The sequence below is a fragment of the Pelobates fuscus genome, chromosome 2 (assembly GCF_036172605.1).
Source record: "Pelobates fuscus isolate aPelFus1 chromosome 2, aPelFus1.pri, whole genome shotgun sequence".
NCBI lineage: Eukaryota > Metazoa > Chordata > Amphibia > Anura > Pelobatidae > Pelobates > Pelobates fuscus.
In genome coordinates, this window is record NC_086318.1 from 403,709,077 (window position 1) to 403,737,004 (window position 27,928).

The window sequence follows — 27,928 nt, forward strand, 5'->3', positions numbered from 1 at the left end:
ATGCATGCTCCAAGCTATTCAGAATGCTTTCTAGTTGTGAGAATGCCCTTATAAGGTAGTTACAACCTGTACAGTACGGACATGAAAATTTTGCATGGGTTTGCTACCATTGCTGCAGTTATAATAATTAGAATGAAGGGAGAGAGGGGTAGGTTAGCTCCCTGCACTAAAAAAACTATTTGGGGAACATAGGTAGATGGAGTCTATGGAGTGTCCCTCTAAATTTACAGTCACAGCATTTAAAATTTTTAAAACTATTGGCTTTGAAACATAATGGTGCTCCTTGTAATATGCATCCTGTAACCGGCAAAAATTTAGACAATCCATTTTTAAAAGCAGGATAAAACTTTCTGCTCTTTTGAGATTTAAGTTGTGTTGTGTTGATCATTAAGGAGTGATATATATGCTTCTCCCTGCATAGTTTTGCTTTTATAAGTATAAGACTTTTGTATTGGTTGTCCTTCCCTGTAATATATAGTTTATTAATATTTATAATCTGTTATACCTATGATTCTTTAGCACTTGGGCAGGTTAATCATGTTATGACCATAACATCTAGAGTATGGTGCTCTCTTTGTAAATTGTAAATACATATATATAACATATTCAATAAAATAATAATAATACAATCATTGTAGAACATTAGGTTAAGGCAGGCCTGCACAACCTGCGCCCCCCGCCCCCAAGATGTTTTTGAACTACAACCTCCATGATTCTTTGAATAAAACAGCCAACACCCATGATTAATTTAATGAAAAAGATAGACAACACCCATGTTTTTTTTAAATGAAACAGATAGCCAGGGGATCATGGGAGTTGTAGTTCAAAACATCTGGGGGGCGCATGTGGTGCAGGCCTGGGTTAAGGGAACATGTGTCTATATACATGATTGATTTACAAGTATTAGCAAAATGCATTCATTATGAATACAAATATTCCAGATGAAAATTAAAAAAAAAAAACACATTATTCGAGGATTCTTCATATTTATGTACAATGCATGAATAAGTCAATCCGTTTACTGGCTTTCCAGCTGCTTGTTTTGAGACGGAGCAACTTGTTGATTAAAACCGCAATAATAATAATAATAATCTACACCAGGAAAACTGACAGCAGTGCTGGCTCTTCAAATCCAAACGTGTGCCTCATTTAATAGGCAATCTATCTGCGAATTAAAATATCACGGATTTTAAAGCTTATGATACAAAGAATTGTCACAGCAGGAATAAAGGCGTACAGCATTAAAAAGTCAAACGTGATTCTGGATGTTGCACCTGGAAATGTCATCTCAATGAAGTCATTGCCATTAGTTAATGCACACTCAGGGTTTAATCCAGATGTTCCATTTGCTTCGCCTGTGGAAAAAAAAGAAGAGATTCCATTTAAATAGAGGTAATTGAACAGCAATGGGTTATTATAGAAGAACATAAATTAGATAAGACACCAAGTCTGTACTGCCATCATATTATGTCATTAATTGTCATAACAGTCATTACACCTAAAGCCATCAACTTATGGCTTGTTCTCATTCTTTAAGGATTTGTCCATTTCAGCGTATTGCATATGCAGTTGGTTGTGCAACAGAAACATCTTTGTTTTTCTGCATAAAAAAAAATAAAGACAAATTGCTCCCTGGTTCCTGCAACCCAAAAATCTAACTTCTAACAGAAAAATAAAGATCAAGAGAGAAGTGTACAAAGACTAGGGTTTATTGATTACTTTTTCTAATGCAATATATCATGGGACGGCATGTGCAATTCATCTCAAATCAAGATTTGGAACAAAACAAAAGTTTTAGGATGAATTGATTTTTATAAGAATACAAATTAAGGACTTATCTATTAGGCAACTGCAGCAAAATTAAGAAAATAGTTTTTTTTTTCTTAATGTTGATGTTTCAGTTGTTGAGTAGATATATATTTTTTTAATTCTTTATTTTTATTTTCTGTGCATGAAGATAAATCAGGACATATTCAGCATGCCATAATCAGGAGAACAAATGGTTTGGTAAATAGCAAGGAGAGATATGTACATGGCATATATAAAACAATTGCACCTTTTGGGTTGGGCTAGACAGTCATATGGGCCTGTCCATCTCTATGTGCTTGATAACTCAAATGGGCTAGGTACAGTTTAGTTGTGTTTGTGGTAGCATACATATGTCATACTTAGATTAACGCTGTCAGGGGAGGTTTCGCTTGGTATAGAGCGGTCTATTTCAATAAGTATAGGGAGTACTCTTGGGCGTCATTTAGTGCTTCGTGTCGCATCTAGAAATAGGTTAGTTGGTTCAGAATACTCTGGGTATAGTCGTGTGTTAGGCTAGTGTGGTCATGGTCTGTTCTGGTCAAGCTAGAGTTCTTGGAGAGCAAGTTCAGTGGCCTGCGCCAAGTATAGCCTATTGGAAACCCGCTTACTGGGAGTGCACCTCGCATGTGCCCATGCTGGCTTTTCCCCAATCCCATAAGAACAGTGAGGTGGGGGGGGGGGGGAGTCACACATCACCGAGGCTTGCATGTGAAGTCCAGCCTGAGTAGGCTCAGGTAATTTTGTCATTTGATAGGTAATGCCTCAATAGCATTGAGTTACATGTTAAACAACCTGCGAGGGCACTATACATAAGCATTAAAAACAAAGAAAAACAGAAGAACAGAAACAGTAGTGTGCTTGTGTAGGCATAGGCTTCAGGTCACAAGGCCTCCTTCTGCTCCGCTGGTCAAGACTGGCATGCTTGCAATAGTCCCTGGTTGGGTGCGGGGTATTCCCATGGTGTGGTTGAGGAGTCCTAGTGTGGCGAGCAAGGTTGGTCCCTCTTCCAGGTCAGAGATCTTGTAGGCTTTGTCATCTTTGGTTACTCATAATGATCTAGAGCAGGGATAGGCACCCTTCGGCTCTCCAGATGTTGTGGACTACATCCCCCATAATGCTCTTACACACATAATGCTGGCAAAGCATCATGGGAGGTGTAGTCCACAACATCTGGAGAGCCGAAGGTTGCCTATCCCTGATCTAGAGGATGCCCACCTGTACGTGAGTCCTGCGGTTTGGAGGGTGGTGGTGATGGTCTGCATGCTTTTGCGCCATAGTAGTGAAGCCGTGCTTAGATGTTGAAAAAAGGCAGTTCGGCACGTTTCAAATTCGTAGGGTATTTTTCCCTTGATAGCGGCCATTAAGGCCATTTAATCTGTTAACATTTGTGCATATAAAATTGACAAGTATATGCACAGGTACATTCTTAGTAATTCCTTCATAAGAAAGAATAGACAACGGGAAACAATTACTGAGTTTAGTCACTTTCTTACTGCGGAATGCCGAAGACGGGTATCAAACAAAAATTTTAAAAAAAAATTCATCTTTTATATATTATCAGTATAATGTGTTTACAAATAATGGAGGTAAATCCACCCTATTGGTTTACAGTACAGGATAACACAATGCTGATTGGAGGAAACTTACCACAGGTAAAGGTTAAATCAGAAAACTCGTTGACTATTAGTAATTCACTGGCATATTTCTGATAGGTAACATAGCTTAACAGTTGAAATACATGAGGCATGTCTTGCAAACTTCTGAAAAACAAAAATAAAACTATGGTTTCAGGATTTGTTCACTGATTTCAGTTATACTTTATAAAGGTATTAGACATGTGCATTTGTGTTCTTAAGAATGGCAAAATGACTGACAATTTTTTAGTTATCAATCAATTAGGCAGAAAAAGAGTACAAAATCACCACTGACCAAATATCATTCAGATCATTTGGCTATTACAGGCAGACATGCCCCCACTCTTTGCATAGCTCCCCGAGCCCATACCCACCCGCACTTCAATTGAAGAAAATCTCAACTTAATCATGGTAAATATTATGTTGTATATAATAAAATTAGTTGCTAATTATTAACTAATATTGGCCTCGATTTAATATTGTTGAATAAGCTATCCAAATTATTTATTATTTTTTTAAATGCCAATATGTAACAATTATTAAAATATTACAAAACTAAAATATTTTTCAAAATATTATTTTTTTTTTTAAAGTTCATCCAAAATATTAAATCATTTGGAAAGCATGTCCAAAAATAGTAAATCAAGGTCAAAATTAGTTAATAAAAAGCTGTAATAAAAAAAAAAAAGGAAGAAAAAAAATCCAGCAAATATCTTCTTTCTTCTGAGTCGTCTTTTCTTTAGCCCAAACCCAAAATGAAATCTATAATAATGCAATGCAACTATTGAAAGCTTAAAAAGAGTCAATTTGCAAAAAGAGGCCAAAAAAAAAGGCAATGCAATAAAAAAAATTCCATGCAATGCAATATCAGTCAGAGCACTCTGATTGGTTGATGTGTAGCCCAACCAATCAGAGCTCTTTGACTGAAGCAGAACAATGTAAGAAAGCCCTACTAAGGGGTTTTCCTACTTTGTAAGTTGCGAGGCTCAAATGTAATAATTTTTATTGAATTGTTCTTTTGATTTTTTTTTCATCTTTTCTATTTTGGTCCTTGTTTTTTTTTTGTTTTTTTTTCAATAGTTGTGTCACATTATTATGGATTATATTTTTAGCCTTTTTGGGGGCTGAATAAGAAAACATTTAGATGGCAACTATGATGGTTTTTTTTTTACAGGTATTAGCTTTATTAAACCCCCTCACTATAATTAATATGAGGAGGGGTAATTAGGATAATTTTATTTCAAAGGGGGGTTGCTAGGTGCTTTGGGGCAAGCTTCCCCCTCCCCCCACCCACTGTCCATGGATTTAGGACACTAGGTACACCTATCATGTATTATAATTAGAGCTCCCACCCACCACCAGTGGGTAGAGACTGGGGGTACTAGCACCTCTTGTATAATAATTAGACTTCCCATCCACTGCCTATGGGTGGGATCTAGGGGGGCACTAGGTCCACCCCAACTTGTAAATATAATAAGAGCTCAACCCCAAGCTATAATTTTTGTAAGTTTTCTTTCAAGTCTTTTAAATGTGTATTTAACAATTGACATCACAATCCAGTTCAGTACATGCAAAGCCAGGACACACATTGCTGTTCCAGGACAGTGGTGTGGATTTCTACTTTTAAACTTTTATTTTCAGTCTTCACAAACACATATTTGTTAAATATAAGGAATATCGTAATACAATTGTAAAGATTGTTCCTTTTCATAATAGAATAGGAATTTTACTCAGTGATTTTCTTCCCTTTTAACAAAATGGGTTTAATTTAGGGCAAACAAATTAAATTACCTTAAAATTCCAGATCCCACAAGGATCCCTGCAATGTTGACCAAGGTCACTGCTGCGTTCACTATGTTTGGATTATTTATTACACCTAGAAATGCTAGAGTTAGCAGTTCTCCCATCAGGTGGGGAACCAGATTCACAAAAAAGAAACATCCAAACCGTGCTGCTTCATCATGCAATCCTATGATCCTGGAATGAAGAAAGAAGTGAAAAAAGCAATATATATATTAAAGGGGCACTATAGTCACCAAAACAACTTTAGCTTAATGAAGCAGTTTTGGTGTATAGATCATGCCCCTGCAGTGTCACTGCTCCGTTATCTGCCATCTAGAAGTTAAATCACATTATTTATTCAGCCCTGGCCACACCTCCCTGCATGTGACTTACACAGCCTTCTAAAACACATCCTGTAAAGAGAGATCTAATGTTTAACTACCTTTATTGCACAGTTTGTTTAATTTTAGAGTTACTTAGCTCCTGTTCTACCTTGCAGGAGCCTCCTGTGTGTGATTATAGTTCAATTTACAAAGCAGGTGATAGATCTGATTGAAAATGAAACCATTTTGTTTTCATGCCGGCTGTATCAGTCACAACAAAAGGAGGTGTCTATGGCTAAATAAACAGAAACAAAAGTGATTTAACTCTTACACAGCAGAGAACTGAGCAGTGAAACTCCATGGGCATAATCTATACACCAAATATGCTTCATTAAGCTAACGTTGTTCTGATGCCTATAGTATCCCTTTTAGTAAATTACAAAATCACATTAAACAATTTAACTTACCAGTAAATGAAAACACTAAATATTGCTACACTAAGGATGCTGAATGGTAGGATATGCATGACGTAGGCTAGGAGCATTTGCCATTTTTCATACAAGCCGTCTTTGCCTTCTTGGTCACCAATGGCACGAAGAGCTGGGACTGGAGGACAAAAGAAAAGGAAGAGTGACGTTACTAAGATTATATTACTGTAATGTGACTTGAAACGTTTCCTTGAAATTTGTAAACATGTCATGCTGTTCATCTTAGTACCATCCGCGAGTTGGTATGACTGGAAGATTATCCCAGAAGTGACAGCAGTTCATTAACAGATCAAGATCTTAACCTTAAAGAAGAGACTTAAAGAAATTAGATTTTTGGGCTAGATTTATCAACAGAAATGTTATGTTCTGAAACGTGGTCCAAAGTACTAAAAGTGGGGTAATCACCATGGAAACCAGTGGAAGCAGCGGAGGCATTCCATTGGTGATTCCTCCCCTTTCTGTAACTAATTAAAGAAAGGCCTGGATGTTTTTTGGGGAAAAACGGAATATTTAAGAATATAATATTAATTATTAAGCATGCACCAGTTAGAAGCAGGAGTGTATTGTACGTCAGTATATCTCTTATACTAGTTAGATAACTCTCTTGCTTTAGGGGAATCTCAGATCTCAGGAAGTCACTTCTGTAATCTGCTGACAAAACTTCAGGAGAGCTTTAGTCCTGACTCATGGGAAGTTTTATTCCTGGCCGGCTACCTGCCCTAGAACAGGGACAGCCAAATAGGGATCCTGTGAGTTGACTAATTATACCTCCACTGCGGCTTTGCCAGGCTTAAAGGAATATATAGCATTAGGAATAGAAATCTGCACCCCCTTTCTCCCCTATTAGGCAGTGAAAGGGTTAAACCCTTCTTTACTTACCTTGTTTCCAGCAACGAGGCTAACTCACTGCTGCTTACCAATCCTCCCCAGCCACCGCCATGAAGGAGGCAAGTCCAACTCTGATGGGTCAAATCCTATGCTCCTCATAGAGGTGCATTAGGGACCCTATATGCATGCACATCAAGTGTAGCAGACGCATTCAAACGTTCTTATGGAACTGCATTGAAAAAAATGCTTCCGAATCACGTGACCATGTTTTACTCCGTCTGTGCCGTGGAAGCCTCTTAAGTAGCTGTCAGTATGACAGTCGCTAGAGTAAGAGTTAACCCTACAATGCAATATTACATCAATGTTTTACATTGCTGGTTTAAGGGGAAGGGGACACTGCACCCAGGCCACATCAATGAGATGAAGTGGTCTGTATGACTCTAGTGTTCCTTTGAGGCTTGGAAAGCATCAAAAATTTTTGCAGGTCAACTTCCAAGTATCTGTCTTTGCCAATCCTTGTCCCGAGGTGTATCCTTTAACAAAGGATCATCATTGCAGGTCAGTATTCCGATCATTGGTGTCCAGTAAGAATTTTTATTTAGAATTTTTTAATACAGACAGAAAAGTAAATTCTGGACCTGGGGGATCTAAAATTATAAGGTCAAAAATGTGGAAGCACAATACAGTAACCTTATTTATTACTGGAATTTTTAAATCGCCAACATATTACAATTAGGGGAGAATGTACAATATTCACAGACCAATACAAACGGTAGAGAGGTCCCTGCTTGTGAGCTGTGATCTGAGACCTGAAGCTATTTTATACAAAGTGCTTAGTTAGATAAACCGTGAGCTTACAACCAAAGGAATTCATGACAGTTGCTGTTTAGTTCTTCTACATTTTTACCATTGTGGATCATTTTGTGCTCGGTGGAGTGGGACGGACCTTCCATGGAGAGCTCTTTCGGTATGGAGTAAGTAAGCACTCAGTCAGTATCTGGTCAGTATAAATATAGCTTTTAGAGCATCTGAACAAATTTCAGTGTTGTTACTTGCATATAAAAATATAGTTGCGGCAATAAAATGTTCAGTAACAATAATAATTTTTTTTTTTTTTTAAAAATCAATCAAAAATAGTAAGGCTCCAACCTTCTTAGTAGGACAAGAATGAACTAGTAACTTATTGGGAGCCGGTGACAAATGTGTTTTAAAGAGAAATTACTAGCGAATTGAAGAAATAATTGAAGAAATAAAGTTAAAAAGGACTTACACAATGCAACTGCGTTAAGCAATCCTGTGTAGGAAGGAGCTCCAAGACACTGGTATATGAAACCGAGTCGATCTTGTACTGCTCCTTTAAGTACATCATTATTCAGGTGGATAAGGAAAAATGCAATAAATAGGGAGAATATAAGGTTTTGGGAAAGGCGCATGATTATACCAATCTTGTTTCGGGATAAATTTCTGAACGTTCTCCTGAAAATAAAAATATTTTATTTCAACAAAAATGAAAAAACGAAAACATATATTTCATTGCAACAAAATAGATTAAACAAATTCATTAATTTCTATTTTTACTCTTCAAGGAATAATAGAAATCCATGCCATCATTATCATCCATCAACACCCTCTGGTCCTGTCCGCAGCCTGTCCTACTTAATTGCCACAAACAGCTTCAGAGAGCCTACAGCTATATGAGTAGGCCATTCAGTCAATTTCTCATTTATTTTCCCTATTCATATTTCTGTCCCTCTTCCATAGATTTTCAACGTTACTATCACTGCTTTCCACATTATTTCTCTCTTCATTAAATGCAATTCTATTTCCAATTACCATTCTGATTGTCAACCTTTTGGGTTAAACAACCCCTAGTGTGGATAGTGAGCGTAAGCTGTCTCTGAGTGCCTTGGCTGTTATCAGTGTTTGCTTGAAGTCACACCTGGATGAGTCAGACTCACGGAATATGATGTTATATTACACCCATCACCAATTTGGCTCAACACTGTTCTCATGACTGCAATGTGGGAGTAAAATGTAATATAGAGACCACTATGCTTCGCTTATCAAAGTCAAGCCCAATCAGGATTTTGTCAACTCGTACAAACATTGGTATATTACCCCATACCATCACACCCCTAAGTACAATGTGGTCCATCACAAGTTTAGAACCAGTGCATTAAAATGCTATGTTCTTGCACTCACACAGACACTTACATACATCTCTATTTACATACATTTACACTTGTACTTTGCATGAGTTTTAGTCTTTCGCAGTACATTATTACATGCCCGCCATGTCTGAAATTATTAAAGTACAGTGCTTTTTCTTCAAATGGAAAAAGGTAAAAGTATTTAAATAACCTGCATGTGTCTGGGCATTTATAATAAGTGGTATTCCTAGTTGCCACTCATGGCTCCCTGTTGCAGTAGTCCATGGATACCAAAATAATAGACTCCTTCCATCAAAGTAATAGACAGTCTGCTAAAACCTTGATGCTAGGAGTCTTTCTTTAAAAAAAAAAAAAAATGCAATATCATCCATAATTCTATGAAGTTCACTTCTAATTGATTTTAAACATATGGAGAGACTATGCAATGTAGCCACAGACATGTAGCCTGTAGCCATTAGCCAGTGATGCCAGTAAATACAGGGGTTTTGTGTTTTGTTTTAGCACAGTTTAGGTTTGAGTAGTTTGTGCATATATTTTGTAATTGGTTTTGTAAGATAAATCACAAGCAAATGTCTAAATTACAGTTAATGTGTGAAATATGCTTATTCAACACAATTTTTTTTTTTTATTCTAACATTTTCCCACCTTAAGAGGACCCAGAGCTTGGAGAATTCGTTAGGTGACTCTTTCCGTTTAAACGGGATGACTTGCCGCTCTTTACTGGTTCTCGATGTTCTTATAAAGTCCAATGTATTTTGAAAATTGTTTGAGTTTTTGTAGGCATCCATAATGGACTGGGATCGGCTATAAGTCTCCAGCTCACGTTCCTTAGTTCGTGTGTCCACAGATGTGAGATCCACTGCAAAACAACCGCGACCAATAAATGTCTACATGTCTCGATCTCAACGAATCAGAAAGAGGTAGTAAAGCCAACTAAGCTAAGGACAATCGATAAGCAGCATTGCATTGATTAGTGCAGAGCCCTCATTTCTATACATGAAACACTGACAGCCGACTTGCCCCCCAAAAATCCACTGCTCACGTGAATTAAAGATTGTTTTTTCCAACTCAACAAAGAAATGATACAGATATAACTATAATAGAAGAAAAGAGAAATGTCCGCTTTCACAGGGTAAATGTCATGGGGTGGAATATTAAATATCTCTGTAGCTAACTGGAACTACATGTTTGACTGATATGGTCTTTTAAACTAGTCCACCATGGCTCATCTTGCATCTAAAGGGTTAATCTTGTAAAACATATCTATTTTTTCATTAATGAGTTGCACTCCAGATATGTCATTTATCATCGTAAAACTTCAACGTGATATTCATGTGACCTAATTAACACTTGGAAAGTGCAATGTCAATGCTGATAACATAAATACTATCAGGGCTAAGCTTCCAGGTAGCCATGCACTGAATTACTTTGAAACAAGATCTTCATCTTAGCCTTAGAGAATAGGAAGTTCAGGGAAGTTCTTACCGTAGAAATCGAATGGGTTCGAGTGTTCAGGGCATTCATAACCACAATCATTGAAAAATGAAATCATCTCATCTGGCTGTCCACAGAATATAAGTTCTCCACAACTCATTATTGCGATTTTATTGAAAACCTAATTATCACAGTAGATATAAGATTTTTAATATAATGAAAATATATTTAGCAAAATAAACAGATATCTAGTTTAGCACTGTACAGTCAGCAGCTGCTGTGCAGTTTGCTATATCTACTGTGCTTCCTGGACCTACTTTGTGTCTACATGGTGATGGGCACATCATTTCTGCCCTGGCGTATGTAACACTACAGGGAAGCAGCTTTCCTTTGCTACACATGAGTAGGGCCACCATCGGACAAGGGCAAATGGACCTTCACCAGCCTGAATGTGAGTGTTTTGTTTTTGTATCACTTTTGCTAAAAATACTACGATCTTAGCAGGTCTACAAGCCATGGACTACCAAGGAATAGATAGGAAATGGAGGAGGACCTATGATTTGGCAAGAGGTTAAGGGGTCCCTTAATTTTTTATTTGTCCATAACTTTGCATGTTTTGCCCAATAGAATAAATAGGGTCCAGAAAACCATGATGAATTTGGTAACATCAACTCCAACCTAGGCCTAGGTCAGAGGTAGGCAACCTTCGGCAATCGGCACTCCAGATGTTGTGGACTACATCCCCCATAATGCTCTTACACCCATAATCCTGGCTAAGCATCATGGGAGGTGTATTCCAAAACATCTGCAGTGCTGAAGGTTGCCTATGCCTGGCCTATGTTATCAGTAGCTTATTTGAGTTCTAATCACAACTCGCTTTCAACTCAAGAAGTTCTATTATTTACTAAGAGCTGCTGTCCCTTCACCACCACCCATCATGCAATACAACATGCTTGGTATTATTTTGAAACAAAGTATAATTTGCTTTTTGATTTGTCAGGGAACATATTCTTCACATCATGTACCGTTATAACCATTCGCTTTTTGGACAAGCACAAACATTTTCATATCATCATTTCTGTCCTAAACTAATTTTCTCCTTCCTATCACTTTTTTGCTTTTGATACCACTGACGGTTTTGTTGCTATTGTGTAAGGGACCTGTTATTGCAAAGAAACACTTAGCACCATAACCACTACAGCCTGATGTTGTGGACATTTTACTTGCAGACTATAGGTGTCATTCATGGCACTGTGTTAAACCATTTTTATGAGTTGTAACACAAACCAAGGGTCCCTCGGGTTCGAATGACGTTCCAGAGCAATCTCATTGGACTTTTGGACTAAGAGCCATATGCGGAAGGAAAATAAGAGATAACACATTGGTACCTGGGTGAGATGGCATGAATTGCTCACTCCTTTGTTAACAGATGTTACAAGTGTGCTCTAGCATGTGACTTACTCTAAATAACTCGGAGCGTGGCTGGTGAATTGATATGATCACTATTCTTCCTTTGCGAGCTAATTCGGAGAGCAATAGAACAATGTGACTTGCCGTCATTGAATCTAGACCGGTGGTTGGTTCATCAAGCAGTATAATCTCTGCAAAAATGGTTTAAGAACATAATTAGAAAATATTAAATTAAGGGCATGAGCACGATAAGAAAGAACGTATCATTCCATATTTGTGTTATGTAGAAAACCTACGAATATAGATAGCACATTGCATTATTATCTTTATTGGTTCTTGCTAAGTTGAAAATGTAGCAAAAAACCTTTGTGTTATTATAACAATTGGATATATGTATTCATTAATGATCTTTACTCCATAATTTTATTGTTTTAATTAATTGCGTAATTAAAGATGCAGAACATCACAATTTAATATGATACTAGAGCGATGGTGGCACGGTTGGTTATTAAATCCTCTAACCCGGCAGAATTATACAGCTTCTCTAATAAACATACATCATTCAATATACAAGACTGAGCAACACTGTACAAAGCATTATCACACCCTGGGGTTATTTGTTAGCACAGCATTTATATTAAAGAAACACTTCAGGCACCAAAACCACTGCAGGGTGCAGTGGGTGTGACTAGAGCCTGATGAATCCCAGGTAAGTGGTCAAACCGTATTGCAAACATTTTGACTACTTACCTTGCGAGGGAATCTGCATACACCTGGCACCACAACTACTACAGCCCGCTCTCGTGGTTATGGTAGTGGAGTGTTTCTTTAATTCTTACCCCTTAAAAGCTGAGAATAATTAATATGTATACTGTATCTGTATACTTTTTTGTCATGTAAACTCAGTGCTGACCTCACCTACATACCCAAGCAGCATTGAAGTCAATGGACATTTAGCTCAGAGGAATATTTGAGTAGCTGAATTGGGGCTGAGTTCGATTATAGGAACTACTTTTCAATAAAAGTAAGAGAGACACACATTTAGAAAACGTAGATACCGGGGAGAAAATGTTTAAGGAAAACTATTGGCATCAAAACAACTTAGCAGCTTAGCTTAATGAAGCAGTTTTAGGGTACATGTCCCTGCATTGTGTCACTGCTCAATTCTCTGCCATTTAGGCTTTAAACCACTTTTGTTTCTGTTTATATAGCCTAAGCCATACCGCCCATGGCTGTGATTGACACAGCCTGCATGAAAAACAAAAAAAGGTTTAATTTTCAATCAGATGCTAATTTGCTTTAGACGTGTTTATCTCCTGCTCTTTAAATTGAACTATATTCACACACAAGAGTCTCCTGCAGGGTCTTGAATGTTATTAATAGAGCAGGGGATAAGAGATTCTAAATTAAACAGATTGTGCAATAAAGGAAGTTTAAACATTGCATCTCACTTTACAGGAAGTGTTTAGGAAGGCTGTACAAGTCACATGCAGGGAGGTGGGACTAGGGCTACATAAATAAAAGTGGTTTAACTCCTAAATGGAAGAGAATTGAGCAGTGAGACTGCATGGGAATGATCTATACACCACAACTGCTTCATTAAGCTAAAGTTGTTTTGGTGCCTATAGTGTCCCTTTAAATACCAAAGTCCATTGTAAGAATGTATTATCAGCCATTCAGCCTTCTAGACAAGGAAAAAAGAAAACAACCATTTGTAAATTAATGGAACTCAATCTATGATCTCACTGTGGGCAAATCAGTTTCCAGAGCAGAAAGGGGGGTCTATTAGCAAAACAAAAAAAAAAGGAACCCGTCTGACTTTTAAATAAACATATTACTTTTTTAACATTAAATGGGTTCTTTAACCCCTTAAGGACACAGGACATGTGTGACATGTCATGATTCCCTTTTATTCCAGAAGTTTGGTCCTTAAGGGGTTAAGGGGATAAATAGATACTGTTTTTCCCCACAAATATTATACAGTATTTTGTATTCTAAGAAGGATAACTTACTGGGATCTTGGATGAGCTGAGCTGCAATTGATACACGCCGCCTTTCGCCACTTGATATTCCATTAAAAATACGTCCGCCGATTACAGTGTTGGCAACAGAAGTTAGACTTAATTCCGCCATGACTGAGTCTACCTGAAACACACAGAGGACACGCCATATTATAAAACATATCTATTTGACATAATTCCTTTGGATATCATATAAATGATCTCTGTGCTAACAGGCCGTATGCTGCTGTTCAGAGTGACCTTTGGTCTTTGTTGTTACAGTAACCAATGTCTGTACATTATAAAGATAAGTAAAAAAAAAAAAAAAAGAAAAGTAAATAGATTCTGTTTAAATGTTTACTGACTATAAATGTAATTAATGAATGTTAATATTATTTATCTCTATGTTTATTACTACATATATTGATCAAGCCGTCAATAAATTGCAGTGCAGTTTAAGGACTCTATGGAAATGTTATGGTATTGAAGTATGTTATTAGTACTCTATGCTAAGACAGTAACTTCGTGTCACCACTCTGAGATGAACAATTGCATGAAAGATTGCATTTCCACTTTTAATCCAGGGGTATGCGGCTACATACACAAAAAACGGACAGAAATGTAAAATCAATTCTTATATGTGTTAGAGAAAAACATATTGATTTAAAGCACCATAACCACCGCTACGTGTTGAAGTGCAAGGTGCAGGGACTCCTTTGGGGCTTACATATGAGGAAGTTTCATTTTTTTCTTTATATTTCAAAAATATTTGTATGAGTATGCAAGATTCCACTGGACAAAATCACTTTTTAAAAAAAACAGCCTTTATCACTGTCAGGGCAAGGTTTTCCCGGAGGAAGATGCCAACAGCGGTAAAAATGTGCATTTTTTCCCTGTTTTTAGCTCCGCCCACACCGCACGGGAAGCTCCGCCCCGCCAATTTTTTTTTTACATTTTTTTTTTTACATTCCGGCAGGCCATGTGTGAGCTGTGTCGGCCGCAGGGCGCCCCCTGCTCCATGGCGCCCTGTGCGGCCGCACAGCTCGCACACCCCTAAGGCCGGCCCTGCCTACAATAAACATTAGTGGTCACTGTGCTTAGATTGCCCCTTTACTCTCAATCTTACATTTATCTCAATATGAGCTAAACTATAATATGTATGAGATGTCTGTTTAATTAGTCAGCTCCCGCTGGAGTATGATGTGAGTTTGAGGAGCTACCCAGGGGTTTTAATCTACACATGTGGTGTTCCTGTGTATACATTTTAATAGAGATCTGAATAAAAGGTAAGTATTGCAAAAAGGCAATTAAAGTTGCTAAACTAGAAAATGAGAAATTGTTAGCCAAAGAATGCAAAACCAACCCCCAAATTTTTTTCAAGTACATCAATTCTAAAAAAAAACAAAAAATGAAAGTGTAGGTACACTGGAAACAGTTTGTTAGCTAATGAAGACCAGGAAAAAGCAGACATTTTAAATAACTATTTTTCTTCAGTATATATTAATGAGGATCCTATGGCGAGATTGTTGCCAAAAACTTGCAGATAACTTGTGATTGGATAACTTGAGACAAGGTGCTACAGCTATTAAAGAAAATTAATGTAAATAAAGCTCCGGGGCCTGATGGTATTCACCCACGGGTACTTAAGGAGCTAAGTGGGGAAATAAGTCAACCTCTGTATTTAATTTTTCAAGATTCTTTTGTTTCAGGTATTGTACCAGAGAATTGGAGGAAGGCAGATGTTGTTCCTATATTTAAAAAGGGTTCAAAATCCTTGCCTGGAAATTATAGACCTGTGAGCTTAACTTCTGTGACTGGGAAAATATTTGAAGGGCTATTAAGCATGGTTTTATGAAACATAGGTCATGTCAAACTAACCTAATTGCATTCTACGAAGAAGTAAGTAGAAGTATAGCTCAGGGTGTTGCAGTGGATGTGATCTACTTGGATTTTGCCAAGGCATTTGATACGGTTCCTCACAATAGGTAAGTCTTCAAACTAAAAGAAATTGGTCTAGATGAATATTCTTGTTGTTGGGTAGAACATTAGCTTAAGGATAGAGTACAACGAGATGTCATTAATGGTAAATTTTCAGGCTGGACAAAAGTGGTATCGTATATACTCGAGTATAAGCCGACCCGAATATAAGCCGAGGCCCCTAATTTTACCCCAAAAACCTGGGAAAACGTATTGACTCGAGTATAAGACTAGCGTGGGAAATGCAGCAGCTACTGGTAAATTTCTAAATAAAATTAGATCCTAAAAAAATTATATTAATTTAATATTTATTTACAGTGTGTGTATATAATGAATGCAGTGTGTGTGTATGAGTGCAGTGTGTGTGTATGAATGCAGTGTGTTTATGAGTGCAGTGTGTGTGTATGAGTGCAGTGTGTGTGTGTATGAGTGCAGTGTGTGTGTATGAGTGTGTGTGTGTATGAGTGCGTGTATGTATGAGTGCGTGTATGTATGAGTGCTTGTATGTATGAGTGTGTGTATGAGTGCAGTGTGTGTATGAGTGCAGTGTGTGTATGAGTGCAGTGTGTGTATGAGTGCAGTGTGTGTGTATGAATGCAGTGTGTGTGTGTATGAATGCAGTGTGTGTGTGAGTGCAGTGTGTGTATGAGTGCAGTGTGTGTATGAGTGCAGTGTGTGTATGAATGCAGTGTGTGTGTGTATGAGTGCAGTGTGTGTGTGTGATGCAGAGTGTGATGCAGAGCCTTGGTGGGGGGGGTGGGCATTTTTATTATTATTAATTATTATTATTTTAATATTCATTTTTGTTTGTTCTATTAGTAATTTTTTTAATTATATTATTATTATAATATTTTTTTAATATATTTAATTTTTTATGATATTTTTTTTCGTCCCCCCTCCCTGCTTGATACATGGCAGGGAGGGGGACTCTCACTCCCTGGTGGTCCAGTGGCATTGGCAGTTCAGTGGAGGGGGGCTGGCAGAGAGCGCTTACCTCTCCTGCAGCGCCTGTCAGCTCCCTTCTCCTCCGCGCCGGTCCAGTCAGCTCCCTCTGCAAGTCCCAGTGTAAATAACGCGGCTGCGCTATGACCCCGCGGCTCTCGTGAGACTTAAACTGGGAGCCGTCAGGAAAGCTGACCGGACCGGCGCGGAGGAGAAGGGAGCTGACAGGAGCTGCAGGAGAGGTAAGTAACAGCTCTCTGCCAGTCCCCCTCCTACACAGCCCCTTGTCTGTATTATGGCAATGTAATTGACTCGAGTATAAGTCGAGTTGGGGTTTTTCAGCACAAAAAATGTGCTGAAAAACTCCACTTATACTCGAGTATATACGGTAAGTGGTGTCCCTCGGGGTTCTGTTTTGGGACCGCTTTTATTTAACATATTTATAAATGATCTTGAAATAGGCATTGAAAGCCATGTATCAGTGTTTGCAGATGACACAAAACTTTGTAAAGCAATAAAATGTGAGCAGGATATTGCTTTGCTGCAGAGGGATTTGGATAGATTGGGGGACTGGGCACTAAAATGGCAGATGAAATTTAACGGAGAGAAATGCAAAGTTATGCACTTCGGGGTTAAGAATGCACAAACAGCTTACACCCTAAATTGTAGTGAATTAGGGATAATCATACACGAGAAGGATTTGGGAATTGTTATAGAAAACAAATGAAACAGCGATATGCAATGTCAATCTGCAGTTGCTAAGGCCTGTAAGGTTTTGTCATGTATAAATAGGGGCATAAATTCTCGGAATGAAAATATAATTTTGCCTCTTTATAAATCGCTGGTAAGACCACACCTTGAATATGCTGTGCAATTTTGGGCACCTGTTCTAAAGAAGGATATCATGGCACTAGAAAAAGTGCAGAGACGAGCTACAAAATTGATAAAAAGAATGGAGCATTTTAGTTACGAAGAAAGGTTAAAAAATTTCAATCTGTTTAGTTTGGAAAAACGACGCCTGAGAGGGGATATGATAACATTATACAAATATATTTCGGGGCCAGTACAAACCTTTATCTGGAAATCTATTCATAAACAGGGCTATACATAGGACACAAGGTCACACTTTTAGGCTGGAAGAAAGGAGATTTCATCTAAGGCAAAGAAAAGGGTTTTTTTTTTTACAGTAAAAGCAATAAGGATATGGCATTCTCTGCCAGAAGAGGTGGTTTTGTCAGAGTCTATACAGATGTTTAAAGTAACTGCAATTGGATAAATACTTGCAAAAACATAACATACAGGGATATAATTTCTAATTAGTGGGGTAATAGCTGCTTGATCCAAGGAGACATCTGACTGCTATTTTGGGGTCAAGAAAGATTTTTTTTCCTAGTTTGTTGCAAAATTGGAAGCGCTTCAGACTGGGTTTTTTGCCTTCTTTTGGATCAACAGCAAAAAGATATGTGAGGAAGGCTGAACATGATGGACGCAAGTCTCTTTTCAGCTATGTAACTATGTAAATATGTAATTAATGGTTTCTATGAGGTTCTGTTGGCCAATTTATGCATGGAGTGTGTTCTCGTAGAACCTGTTATATTTATGAATGTAAACTGAACTATAAAATTCGGAGTACCTTTTTCTTCAGGCTTTCATTGGAGTGCTTCTGAAGGGCCAGCTGAGCAGTATAGGTCAGTGTCTCCCGCACAGTGAGGTAGGCGAGTAATGTATCATGCTGGGAATATAATAAAAGGTTTTAGCTAATAAATATATATTTCTATCACTATGAATGGGACATCAAAACAATTTGCCTTGTGTATAACCTATAAAGCTCCATGAACAGTGTTACATATATTTATCCATCAAGAGCCTAAGTAATTTTAAATATTAAGACCTGACGAAAATACATATAACCAAGGAATGACAAAATTATATTTAATATAATACAAATATATAGAAAAATAATGGATTGTTTTTCCCATGTCCTTATGTATGGTTCTCCAACCCATAAAGTACTAAAAAGCATAAATGACATATACTAACTTAACAGGTATATTTGTATATTGGTATATGTTAAAGTGCCTATAGGTGCAAAATATATCCAGTATGGTTTGTTTTTAACTGTATGCACACATCTGGAGCTTTAAAGTGACATTCCACTGCCCAAACATAAAATAAATAAAAATCACTGTGTAGTAGATATACCCCAAATGAAAACTTGAGTGCATTTAGTTATGCATTTTTAAATTTGAGTTATATCTCAACACTGCTTGTAAAATCTGCAGCTCTCTTGGCTGTAACCTCTGCTAGCCATCCTCTTCTAACCCCGCCCAGACTTTCTGTGGCTGTCCAATCACAGACCTCCCAATGCAGTTCAAGGAGAAGTCTTTGCAAGGCATGAGTTCAGTGCATCCAAGCTAACCTAACCAGGAAGCAACTTGCCTGAAAATCCAGGGGGTATAACCAATTTCTAATGAAATCTGCACTTTTTCTAAAATGAAAAAAATAACAAAAAACAGGACACTCTTCACACATAAAGCCTTTCGACAAGCTAATGTACTTTATGGGTCTGGAGTGTCCGTTTTACACTTTTAGTCCAACAAAGAATGTCAGAAAAAACTTAATTACCACTGCAGCCACTATAGCTATCATAACTCTATATCCCTACTACCACTTTTGTAGCTTTATCCATTAAAGGACCACTATAGGCACCCAGAACACTTCAGCTCAATAAAGTGGGCTGGGTGCCAGGTCCATCTAGGGTTAACCCTGCAGCTGTAAACATAGTAGTTTCAGAGAAACTGCTATGTTTACATCAGGGTTAATCCAGCCTTTAGTGGCTGTCTCATTGACAGCCGCTAGAGGCGATTCCGCGCTTCTCACTGTGATTTTCACAGTGAGAAGACACTGCCGTCCATAGGAAAGCTTTGGGAAACACCAGCTATGAAATTATGGGAGTTAATCAACCTGCATGAGGATGTAAGAATCGTAGACAAAAACTCAACTCAAGAACTGAAATTCAGAGACCTACACAGTCTCATAGAATGATCAACTTGGTTAAATCCATCTTCCTACTTGGTTTGATTTTGTAGAAGTGAAAAGATCCACCCGTGTTGGTGGGTCCAAAGGTTAGGACCCCTCTCCACTGGTGGAAATACACCTAAATGGACACTCCAGAAGTGTCCTGAGGCATAACCCCTTGGTTTGATTTTGTCCTGAGCATATTTGAAGAAATTCTGCATAGTTCTACGTCTTTGGTTTTCACGGAGAGTTATCTATATTAGGATTCCCATACTAAGGTGTGCACCCACTGGATATTTATTTATTTATTTTAGTTTGAACATTTCTTGATCACTATATTACTGTTCTGAGAGGTTTGGCACACTAAGGGACACTTTGTCTTGTGTGGACACTACACATTACTACAGCACAGGACTTGATACTAATTTGGATACATCGGGTAACTCTCATGGAAGTCGTGTAAGTTTATATCTACGCATTGCTCAATGCTACCTGTAGGACATATGAAAAGCAGTCTTGAAACTGTTCTTTCTTCAGCTGAGACCCGTTCACATAGACCTCTCCAAGTAAAGTCCCTTTATGTCCTATTCTTCCTGACATTGCATCCAAGAGGGTCGTTTTGCCAGAACCTAGATAAAACCAGGAAATGGTCATATCACGTCACATCGGCAAACATAAAATAGGATTATAAGTAAAGATCAATTCTAAAATGTGTATTAATCACCATGGAAACATATGGAATGTTCCTACTGAGTAGTCTGCACATAGCTTTCTGATTACACTTTATACTGAAGCCTCAGTATGTTAGTTTTGCAAACAAACCTTTTTTTAAATCTTTTTTTTTTTTATCAAATACAGTGATATTGAGTATGGTGCATCAAACACACAACTCAAATGTGAAGAAAAAACTAAGTAATGAAAATAGAGAGACAAAGTATGCAGAGTCAAGAGAGACAAAGAACAGGAAGAGGTCACAGATGAAAAAAACAACAACAACTTCCATCCATGCCTAGAGGTGAAATAACATATTGGAGGGGTGTGATGATGGCTGGCGGGAGGCTGTTATACACTGCCAATGCCAGCAGTTGGGTTTTAAGTAGGGCTATTGAAGTCATTAAGCCCTGAAGCCTGGACCCTATGGAAGGCTGCTGTGGCAAGTTTAGACCTGAGATGAAGGCAGCCATTTCCAATGTTGCTGTAAATTAGAGCATATGTTGCACAGATACAAGATATTCCTTTATTTCATCCTTGTTCGCTGAGATTGGAGGTGAAGAAACACTGTTGGTGCATGAGAGGCTAACTGTAATGACCAAGCTTGCTAACCCCAGTGTGCCATGGTGCATATGTGACTAAACACAACCACCACATATAAATATAAGTCCTCCCATAGCTCTTAGTGCAAGTCATTAGGTATGGTACAATCATAGGATGAAGTGGAAGTAGGATGAAGGTGATGAAGTATAAATCCAGTGGCACTGTTATGTTAATGAGTATACTTCTCCCTTGTGCTCTGCCTTCATTTATACTTATTATGTTTTCTTCCTTGCGCCAGATATCAAAATGTGGGAGCTGCCATTTTGTTCCATGCCCATGATGTCTGCAGTTTGCAATTCAGTGGAATTCTTGTGACTGTGGATTGCGGGTAGATTCGCTTAGCAACTAAAATGGAATTTGCTTAAGCTCCACTTATTGCCAAAGATCACACTCCCAATATGAAGAAGTAGCCCCTACATTTAGTTATGTATACCTAGAAACCAAGTGGTATTTTAAAAACAAAGGTACAAAAAAGAATTAATTTGAAAACAAAACCTTAAAAGCTTACTAACAACTAACTCACTATTGGGTCACCAACAGAAATTGATTGTTACCCAGACTGATGCAGTAGAAACCTTATAAAACTTAACAATACGAGAGATACCATAGAAAGTAGGGATGTTATGTACGTACCCGAGTTTCCTAAGATGGCCATTATCTGCCCGCTCTCCATATAAAAGGAAACATCTCTCAATATTTGTCTTGTCCATTTTTTGAAAAACGATTGGAAATCCCACCATGGCCCAACACGCTCACTAGTTAATCAAATATACAAAGAATACAATGAACCAGAGCGATTATTTCTTATCACCTTTTACATGAATACATTTTTTTTTTCAATGTAAAATCCTGTAATTCCATTGAAACATTTCGGGGTTTTTTTTATAAACATTTTCCTTGTGATTTGAAATAATAGAATTAAAGGACATTAAACTTTTTTTGTAACTTTTGTTTCTGTTTTTTTTGAATAGAAGGAAATATAAAAAAACAAGATAATGCGCTTCGTTTAGAAATAACATGGAATTGCTCGATTCAAAACTCTGTCTATTTTTTCATCATTGCCAACAGGTCCTGTTTCGTTTGTTTACCATATTTATAGAGATCGACATAAATATTAAGGCAATGGGAGTCGGAACACATTTAAAGCTGTTATTGGATTTAAACGTGCTCAACTTTTCTTTTTCCTTTTTCTCAAAGTCAGAGGCTCTGAGGCTTGAGGGAAATGCACACTATTTTGAGGTAAACCAGTGGAAAAAGGGAGCTGAGCTCTCACGAAGTTATTGAATGCATGACCATACAAGAGGCCTCTGGGGATCTATGTATAATATGAAGCCAATGTATTGGACAATATCTGTCTGCTTGTCATGAATTTGCACATAGTTTTTATACAGATACACTCTGACAGTCTGCTTACTATCCCATTTGAACGTGTCTGTCGACCAATGGTAAATGTTGAATACAGAAATTGAATCATTGATGGACAGTGTTTAGGAAAGGTATTAAGAATCGCGTTTTTGTGGAGGCCACCCTCCCTATCCATCCAGGAAATGTTCTGCCTCTCCCTGAGTCTCCCAGGTTGTTAAAGCTGTATAGGCTTTATCTAGCAAGGATCGATAGTTTACCGATCACATGTCAGCTAGGTTATTTTATAATCATACAGTGGTATTGTGTAAGTTATGTCATCTGACACTTTTATAGCATGGATGTGTGCACAAAGAGAGAGTATTTCTGTAAATCAATAAAGAATTGACAGAAATCTGGGTGTTCCAAATCAACATATAAATTAGACAGAATATGTCTCAGAGTCTGTCATGGCTTATGGGATACTGTATATACTACCACCACTAAACTGCAGTGGTTATGGTGCTTTGAATGACTCCTTAAATATAATCAGCATAGGCAAAAATAATGTATACTTTACCTTAAATCTATCTAGAGTGGTTTTAACGTCTTAGGGAATCTTAAGCTCGTATAAGCAGGGTCCTCTTAAACCTATTATTCCTGTAAGTTGACGTTCTTGTAATTGTCTCATTTATTATTAATTCTCCCCCTCTTGTAATATTGTAAAGCGCTACGGAATTGATTGGCGCTATATAAATGCCAATAATTATAATAATAATAATAATTATAGGAAAATTTCCCCATGCTGTATATAGACGTAGGGACCCCAGATGCGACGTATATTTTTTGATTACCAACAAAGTTATTCAATAAAGTGTGAATTGTCCGCAGTTTACATTGAAAAAATTAATTTTAAAGATTTTATTTGCTTTGGATTCTCAACAATTTACACTTTGGTGAATAAACATGTTAGCACGTTTTTTCGCAATTTTTCTGATATATTTCTCAAGGGAAAAATGGAGCAATTACCATTTAAAGTGGCATTACCCCGGGAAATACATAGGTGGCTATGTGCACAAACAGTCAGGTACATATTTCTGTACGCATCAGCCTCTTTGTACCATATTCTGTATAAAACGGTTACCCAACCTTTACACATTGGTGCGTTATCTTTCCTCCTTTTCTGTAGTGCATCACATAAATCAGTCTTTCAGACACTTTTTATTTCTTTCAGACTTTTTACAGCTTTTTTTCCTGATGATTTTATTATTAATTACATTTGAAAAATAGGATAATAAATGAGTAATGTTATTAAAATAAAAAAAGGCACTTTCGCAACTTGTCTCGGAAAACCCACCACACTGACAGTCGCGCTAAAATTCAATGTTAAAGAAAGCCTTACATTTGAGCCTCTTTGTTTACATTGGAAGTGTCAAATCTGTGAATAAAAAAAAAAATGGAACGAAAAAAAATTGATACAAAGTATCAAAGTGAGGATTAAGTTGTCACAAACAAGGGCATAAAAACACCAGAAGAGGAAAAGCCAGAAAAAGCCATGTTAAAAGTGAACACACCTTTTACACACAGCTCCCAATGTGCTGATAAAACTGTGACAACAAATAAAATAAAGTTTAAAGTAGAATTTAGAATCTGGCGTGCATTCAAAGCGGGAGTTCAATGCAAACATGATCTCCGGTGATCTTTAAACACGCACTGATGAGATAACTGTCTGGTTTTACATAAATACATCTAGTACTGCATCACTGTCATTAAATATGTACATTGTCGCTTGGCTTGCAATATGTCCATGTCACAACCGCAGATGGAAAACATGAAGATGAAAGTCCGGTCTAGTGCTGCCTAATGTAAAAGCTGAGTGGCACAGTATTGCTCACACAACACTATTTTAAAGTATTTTTGAAGCTAGCAGTTCTCGAGGTTTTTTGATGAAATGTTTGGTTTGATAGATTGTAGGGACAAAGTATAGTCAGAATTGTTAAAGGGACACAGTGGGCACCAGCAGTGCAAGCACCTAGTTAAAGTGTCACAACAAATCTAGGTTGTTTGCATGATTATTATTATTATTATTTTATTATTTATATAGCGCCATCACATTCCGTAGTGCTGTACAATGATGATAGCTGTCTGTATTTTGCAAAACCTGACGCCATAGCAAAAACATTGCTTCTTTTTACAAGAGGAAATGTCACTAATTGTACATGATTAAAAGGGCAGTATAAGGACCATAACCACTACATCATAGTGTAGGTGGAGGGCACTGTCTCAGTCCTCTGTGATACTGTTGGCAAGCTGTTTAAGAAAAATTAGGGGGTCTCCAAGGTATTGTCGTCCAGCCCCCACTCGACGTCTTGTCAAATTGAATGTTCTATCAATTTCTTTCATGTTAGTTATAGACTGAGTCTGAGATTGGTTATATGCTTGTTTACACATTATATCTATTATGTATTAGTGATGCTGCCAGGTCACAGGCACTTCTCTCTAAAACCTTTCCATTACTCTTGTCTGTTGATTGTCCATCACACATGCAACTTGTACAGAAAAGATGAAAATATATATTTTTTGGCATCTAAGAGCAAAGGGCCAGGCTCATAGCCGCAGTAAGAGTGAGTTCAAGGTACTCTTCTCACTTTAAGCTTTGCAATGGTTAGAGTGGCCCTTTTGAAATGTTACTGGGATTAATGATACAAGCTAAATAACCACAGAGAGAAGAACAGACCCGTTTGTCAGGAAACTAGAAATAAGAAAAACTCTTTAAACTATCCAGGGAGTTTATGTGGCTAGCAGACCGAGAATAATCAGAATGGGACAAGGTCGGAATCACACAGGTATAAGTAGTTAGTATACCAGCTAAATATCTCTGCACTCTACAGAGGTAAAACCATGAAATGTCCCCGATTTACCTTCTCAAAGCAAATTCAAATATCACTGGTAGAGAACCCGCAAGAAAATCCTGCCATTAAAGGACCACTATAGTGTCAGGAAAACAAACCCGTTTTCCTGGCACAATGTAGTCCTTAGGTCCCCCCACCCTCATGGTCCCCCTCCCACTGGGCTGAAGGTGTTAAAACCCCATCAGTCACTAACCTTTATCAAGCGCTGGGCTCCCTCGGCGCTGGTGACCTCTCCTCCCCTTCCGACGTTGGCTCCCGAGTGGAGCCGAATGCACATGCGCGGCCAGAGCCGCCGTGGATTAAAAACACCCATAGGAAAGCATTACTCAATGCTTTCCTATGGACATCAGTGTATTTTCACTGTGATTTTCACAGTGAGAATCGCGGAAGCGGCCTCTAGTGGCTGTCAGTGAGACAGACACTAGAGGCTGGATTAACCCTGCAGTGTAAACATAGCAGTTTCTTTGAAACTGCTATGTTTTCAGCTGTGGGGTAAAAGCTAGCTGGACCTGGCACTCAGACCACTTCATTGAGCTGAAGTGGTCTGGGTGTCTATAGTGGTCCTTTAAATAAGAGACAAACCATTAGAAGACACAAAAAGATGCAATACAATATTGCTGGTGGCATCACCTGCCATAAATGGCAAACACTGGTGGCATCACCTGCCATCAATGGCAAACACCTGCCATAAAACTCTCTGAGTAGGTAGTTAGATATCATCCCAACCTAGAGGTAGATACCTTACTGGAAGCTAACACAGCACACTATTTACGATTTAGATAGAATGGTGGGATAACATGTTTGCCAACACATTGTTTGAGGAAGAGCTTCAGGTAACTGTATCTATATATTTGTTGGAAACATCACAAACTCAATAAATTAATCAAGATATGTACACATAGAATAAACATGACCAAACACAAAGGACCAATTAAGTGCAAACAGGAGGTAACCACAGCATTGGTTGGATGTCAGTTATTGTGTATGATACAGACAGAGGCAGACTGGGACACCAGGCTCATGTCCCATAGTGACACTTTGTAGGAGGCCATAGCTAGATCAGCCGGGGACACCAGATTTTCACCACAAAGTTTCCCCACTCTCTGAATCTTCCACAGGATCTTAGAGACATATCACATCTCCCGGGCAACAAATTCCATATCTCTGGGGCACTAAAACTAAAACTAACAGGGTTATTCAACAAAGTGAAAATTGCCTGGAATTTTAGTGAATAACTCTGAATGATTGCTTTGGGGACCTGCAAATAATTAGAGTAATAGAAGGTCCATGCATTTTCCTGCAGCATTCTCTCTGTGACTGCTTGTTCTGGTATCTGTATAGTGCAAACAGTAGGGTTCCCATATCGAATGTCAATAATCTATTCATTCAGTGTTGGAGCAATGCCTCCGGTGTTATGGAAATGTAAATATATAAAGTGGACAGTGATGGTTTAAACGGCATTGAAGAGTTCAAATATAATTTGGGGAACGGATTAATTGGCAAAGTTAAGTAGTAGGGGTGCTGACCTAAAATGTAGTATTCATTTCAGCAGATTATTTTGTAATGGAGTAGATTAGAACTATGAATACCAATAATATATTTTCAACATATTGCAGGTATTTATCATTTTTATATGCAATAATGCATGAACATTACATGAAATAATAGAATTCTATACAATTACATTTAGATGTGTGCATGCATGTATTCAGTGTTGTGTATAAAACACTTTCAGGGTTTATTCATCAAAGTGAGATTTATCAGGAATTTAAAATGATATTAAAATGGCCCAGCAGTTAAGCTACTGTGGCCTTAAATTTGAAAATCATTTTGAACTTACTTTCAAATTCCCAACAATTGTTACTTTAGCGTGTAACCCGGTCTGGTCTATACCTTGCAAAGTGATTTTTGGTTTTACTGTTTAATTAAGGCTAATAGGCACAAGAATCAAATGTTATGGTAGTTTGCTTCCTGCAGTTGTTTATATCAATGCTGCTTATTTATCATTTGTAACGTCTTACCTGACAGTGTAGGAGATCCCTTGAACGCTAATGCTGCATTTGGGGTATTTTTTGGATTCCATGGGTTCCACGTGGAACGTCCTGGGGTTCTCTGATGATCCTGCTTGTTCTATTGGATGACTTTCATTTATCTCCGCATGGCCCCAGACGTTATCCATGTTCTAAAAACAAGACGCCTTTTTACTTGGAAATACTTGTTCCAGCAGAGACATCTCCCTCCTTTCAGAGAATATGATATGGCCCCTAAACCTTGATCTTGCCCCGTCTCCTACCTGTACTCCACCACCTATTACTAAACCTCCTTTCTCTCACTATATTGTGAGATGACCTGCGTTACTCACCTGGGATTTTGCAGCCATGGAAAAACGTTAGCTGTTTGCATTAGCTTGCGAAGTTTTATTCTGAGATGTTTCCTCTAACGCTTGTTCTTTGTGTATTGTGTATTCCCCTGGATTGGGATTTATCTTTCACGGAATGAGTTCCCTGGGAAATGTAATTTTCTTATCTGATAATACTTTAGACCT

At 37.9% G+C, this 27,928-nt stretch overlaps 1 protein-coding gene across 1 annotated transcript; it reads right to left on the reverse strand.

Annotated features, from left to right (window-relative positions):
• Positions 1 to 27,863, reverse strand: ABCG5 (ATP binding cassette subfamily G member 5). Its single transcript, XM_063441465.1, has 14 exons — positions 27,746 to 27,863; positions 27,405 to 27,565; positions 21,764 to 21,885; positions 20,309 to 20,445; positions 18,432 to 18,530; positions 13,892 to 14,024; positions 11,931 to 12,070; positions 10,521 to 10,650; positions 9,681 to 9,894; positions 8,135 to 8,340; positions 6,016 to 6,154; positions 5,235 to 5,420; positions 3,457 to 3,569; positions 1 to 1,355 (listed from the first exon to the last, which is right to left on the reverse strand). Exons 1-14 carry the CDS (start codon positions 27,761 to 27,763, stop codon positions 1,162 to 1,164), a joined length of 1,992 nt encoding a protein of 663 aa, XP_063297535.1. The 5' UTR covers positions 27,764 to 27,863; the 3' UTR covers positions 1 to 1,161.
• Between the last annotated feature and the right edge of the window lie 65 nt (positions 27,864 to 27,928).